The sequence below is a fragment of the Zingiber officinale genome, chromosome 6A (genome assembly GCF_018446385.1).
Source record: "Zingiber officinale cultivar Zhangliang chromosome 6A, Zo_v1.1, whole genome shotgun sequence".
Classification (NCBI taxonomy): domain Eukaryota; kingdom Viridiplantae; phylum Streptophyta; class Magnoliopsida; order Zingiberales; family Zingiberaceae; genus Zingiber; species Zingiber officinale.
Window position 1 is genome coordinate 95,270,963 of NC_055997.1, and position 4,716 is coordinate 95,275,678.

The 4,716-nt window shown below is 39.2% G+C and overlaps 1 protein-coding gene across 1 annotated transcript; it reads left to right on the forward strand.

Moving 5' to 3' along the window:
* The first annotated feature begins 313 nt into the window (after positions 1-313).
* On the forward strand, positions 314-3,814 carry LOC121995069 (uncharacterized WD repeat-containing protein C18H10.05-like). The gene is made up of 9 exons (XM_042548907.1): positions 314-560; positions 622-652; positions 1,254-2,250; positions 2,386-2,476; positions 2,554-2,711; positions 2,792-2,843; positions 2,926-3,011; positions 3,099-3,186; positions 3,267-3,814. Exons 1-9 carry the CDS (start codon positions 314-316, stop codon positions 3,812-3,814), a joined length of 2,298 nt encoding a protein of 765 aa, XP_042404841.1.
* Positions 3,815-4,716: the final 902 nt, after the last annotated feature.

The following is a 4,716-nucleotide window of genomic DNA, read 5'->3' on the forward strand; positions in this document are numbered from 1 at the left end:
CTCGAGGAGAATTAATGAGGCTTAACATCCGATGACAGTCAAACACAAGAGAAAAGTGTTCTCTTGTCACGATCTCTAATGAGATACGACGCCACGTTTATGGAATTTAATAAGGCTAATGCGTTTCATGCATGCATTAAACATATATATACCTCTAGGTGGAGTACAATACTAGTGCTGATAATCTACAATACTAGTGAACAATCAACAACACCTAGCACGAAAGTTCTAAAGAACAGGAAAGAAAGAGGGAGAGAGAGGTCGAGCATTGAAGGGCCAAAGATCAGAATTGAAGGACCAATTCTGATGAACAATGAAGCTTAATGATGAGAATTTTGGTGGCTGGAATCCATGCAGCTCACCTGAGTCTGTCACCAAGATACCGGAGAGACAGAAGCCACGAGGGATGCGGGTGATGAAAAAGGTTCACCAAGTCAAGCCTGGTAAACTGCACGCGATGCAAATCCTAGATAATGGGGGAGGGAGCAAGCAAGGAGGATTTGATTTGATTCCATCCGAAAAGGTCGTTTATTGTTTAGACGTGGTAGGAGTACGTGCAGGCAAAACAAAACAGAGGACAATAGAATACTGCAACTTAACTTTTGGGCATTAATGCAACAGGAGTAGAATGCAAGGGCGGCCTCGGGAGAAGGTGGCCAGGTTAGCCTTCTCAATAATGGAGGCAAACCTCCCTTCCATTTATTACTGCAACATTGCCTTGCCAATGCCAAGGGAACTCTAATTTGCCACCCATCTTCTTCTTCTTCTTCTTCTTCTTCTTCTTCTCCTCCTCCTCCTCCTCCTTAGGAATCGACTCATTGCTGTTTTCTTCAACTCGTCCCTTCCAAGATATATCCACAATTTACAGGTTCATGATTTCCTTGATGATTAGCCTGTAGACTTTCTGTGGAACAACTGTTGTCTTTCTTCGTGATTCGTGCCGTGATATTTGGTGTCCATTCTCGTGGAAGTTTCGATCTTTCTGGAGAAAGAGAGAATTGTTAAGAGCTTTTGCTGAATTGTTCTCTGCGCAATCCCTTATTAAATTATTGTTTTTCACATTTTTGTGTTGCTGCAATCGTTGTTGCAAAACTTCAACCATGTCAGATTGCCTAAAATATTATATCAGAGAGAAAATACATGAACTAAACAATCTGCTCACGAGTCACGAATGCTATTTGATTTCTTGTACCTTCTGTTCTTTAATCAGTCATTGCGATAAATTTCTAAACTTTGTTCTTTGACATTGACAGAGGTAGATATATTGACTGTAAAAGACGCATTGCTGGAAGAGCTTTCAATATGTTGTCTTGTGATCAAGTTTCCATTCGCGATTTTGAGCTTGATGATGATAGAGAAGACATCTTCTTCGACTCATTTGACTCTCTTGAGACTTCTCTGAATTCTAAACCATCTGCATCAAACCTGGTAGAAAAGCCAGAGTTGGAATTGAGAGAGAATATTTCCAATGAGTTCTTGGCGAAAGAAATTTCGGCTGTTCATGAAAGATGTAAAAGGTTCCTACGTGAAACAGGCTTCGATACATTATTCTTGTCGGAAATGAGATGCACAGAAGAACCCAAAGTAAAAATAAATACTTCATTGCACCAAACGGAATTGGAGATGATGTCTGATTCTTTATCGATCCCTGAATACAGTGGAGAGGAGGATTCCGTTTGTATGAGCGCTGAAGATACAGAAAATGATGTTAATGCTATGCTTCATGAAGTTGGCCCGAATAGGACCATGGCATGGCTTGAAACTGAAACCCAAATCGAGTCTCATGTTGATCAGCGATTGTTGGATCAAAAACGCACTGTGAAAGGAAACACAAACCTAAGAAAACGATGGTGGGCAAGATTGTCGACAAAGAGGAGTGATAGTGATTTGCTCACAAATGATGCCCTTTTGAGAAATTCACTAGCATCAAAAGCATTGGTGAAAAAAGTAGGTTTTCATAACAGTAGAGAAATCACAGAATTTCGCATGATACAGGAAATTGCTGCACACAAAGGTCTGATTAGGACCATGAAGTTCAGCCCATGCGGGACGTATCTGGCCACTGGTGGTGAAGATTGTGCCGTTCGGGTATGGAAGGTCAGAAAACTTAGTACAGATGATCTTAGAAGAAAAGGCTTCAACTTTTCTTCGACTCTTAGCCCAGATGATCTCCAGGTCGAGGAAGTTCCACTACATGAATATTTTGGACATACCAGCGATATCTTGGACCTCTCATGGTCTAGGTCTAGTGTAAGTTGCTTTTATTCCCAACCTTCCTAAATCACCTTACCCTGTTGGCTTACAATACAGTTTATTTTGTTCCTTGTTCAAATTGAGCATTTTGGTGGTACTATTTGACAATTGTGCATGATTTGTTTAATGCAGTGTCTTCTTTCAGCATCGAAGGACAAAACTGTTCGAATGTGGAAAGTTGGCTGCGAGAGCTGTGTTAAAGTTTTCTACCACAATGATTATGGTACATTCTTGACTACAAGGCTGCAGCTACAATAGCTTACTCTTTGTTTAAACTAAAAGGTTGCATGGCATGATCAGTGACCTGCGTTCAGTTCAATCCTCTTGATGATGCACACTTCATAAGTGGCTCACTGGATCGAAAAGTGCGCATATGGAGTGTTGACAAGAATATTGTTGTTAATTGGGTTGACACAAGGAGCATCATAACAGCCATATCTTACCAAGCTGATGGAAAGGTTTGCCTGTTTTTTAGTTTTTGCGAGTGTTTTGGTGCAATTTCTTCTCGTCTTATAATCTTTTTCTTTTATTTGAGCAGGGTTTTGTTGCCGGGACTCTAACTGGAAACTGCCGCTTCTATGTTTGTTCAGGTACTCTAGCCACGAGAATTGATCACTAGTTACCAGCCATCTCATTCAACCACTCAACATTAATAATTCCTTTCATTCTTAGGTACAGGCAACAACCTGCAGTTGGACAAAGAACTATATGTGTGGGGCAAAAACAAGTCATCTGGCAAACAAATTACTGGTTTGCAGGTACCGTAGAAGCTAGCATATGGCTTGCATTATTCCTCAGTATTCAATACAGAAGATATCTTTATTCTTCAATCTGTTCATCAACAGTGCACTGGAGATTCTAAGGTCGTGATCACATCAGTTGACTCTAAAGTTTGCATTTTTGACGGATTTAAGGTCGTACAGAAATTTAGAGGTGAATCACTACTTTCATTTTCTGTTCCTGATTAGTTACCTCATTCATGGAGTTACTTATGTTGAGGCAATCCCATGCAGGATCCTGGAAATCTAAGAGTCACGTGGCTGCATCTGTTACAGCTGATGGTAGATACATCGTTTCGGTTGGTGAAAAATCAAACATCTGCATCAGGGATCACTACAGTGACATGGGCATTCCTTCTAAAAAGGCGATGAAGTCTGTATTTTCCTGTGAGCATTTCTTTCCTGAAGGTGTAACAGTGGCTGTTCCATGGGTTACTGTAGAAGGAGGAGAAGCTTGTTTACATAAAAGCCAGATGGCTTCTTCAGTTCCATTCGAGCAAAACCCCGAGATATTCGTTAAATACCGGAATCAAAATTTATTCTCTCTTGGATCCTGTTTACGGACCACTGGTGCTGCAAGCATTTCAGCAACATGGCCAGAGGAGAAACTTCCAGCGTCTTCAACGCAAGTGAAACTTCCTGACTTGTCTGATTGCCATCATCAATCAGGCCAAGAACCAGCATTACCTGTGGCCACATCAAGTCTGGTTTTTGTTACTGGAAGCTGCAGTGGAATGATCAGGTTGTTCAGGTACCTTAGATCACCTGCTAAAGTCTGCTAATCTACAAATCGTAAAAACTTACTGGAAGGTGCAGTTAGTTCTTTAGCTAATAAGACATTGGTGGAAGACGCTGCTAGGCATGGTTGTTCTATACCCCAGTATTGGGGTTTTTTCCCCAAGCAAACAGTGTTCTTCTTTCGGCTTTGGTTGACAGTTTAATTTTCAGTGTTACAGCCCTGAGGTCACACAAGAAGTTCTACTTTGGTGATCAAACTTCCTTCCTGAAATCAAACCAGGACATAAATAGATTATTTCAGAAAATGAAATTGTAAAGTTTCTATAGATTGTCTTCACGGAAAAGAATTTTTCATCCCTTGTTAAGGGAATTGCCTGTGTACCTTGTAATCAATCAAGGCTTCGATTGGTTTGGAAGGACCATTTTGTATGTCTTTTGTGTACCTCACTGTTCTTGATTATGCTTAAAGGTTTTATAGGGAGTCTGTAGATATTGCAATAAAAAATAAAAATACTTTATTTCTACAATTAATACGTAGAAATAGAAATAATCAAATGTAGACATGCTACGCATATTCTTCCCTTTATTATGTGTAGAGACATTGTCTAGACTTGTGAAAATGTTTGTCGAGTGGGCATGTCAAGTTGATGAATCTAGGAATCAGACTTATTGGGGCTAACTTAATGTAAAAATAATAATAATATACCTGATTTGTTGAACTTATTTGTTTGAAGACAATACTCCAACCAATAAAATAGTTTGAATCATATTTTGACTTCCAAATTTTGGATCAGAACACTCTAATATATCTAGTTGATATGATTTTATCTTTAGTTATAAACGTCTTGTCTTATCTTATTTTGTATATGATATTCATATATCTATTTTTTTTAATTTAATCTCATTCACTATAAATAACTGATGATCATTACCAAAAAAGGAAAAT

Bases quoted from the DNA above. Each gene is read 5' to 3' on its own strand.
- LOC121995069 (XM_042548907.1), top strand. From the start codon at position 314: ATGAAGCTTAATGATGAGAATTTTGGTGGCTGGAATCCATGCAGCTCA. The intron at 2,251-2,385 runs GTAAGTTGCTTT...TGTTTAATGCAG, and splicing joins TCTCATGGTCTAGGTCTAGT to TGTCTTCTTTCAGCATCGAA. The intron at 2,844-2,925 runs GTACTCTAGCCA...TTTCATTCTTAG, and splicing joins CCGCTTCTATGTTTGTTCAG to GTACAGGCAACAACCTGCAG.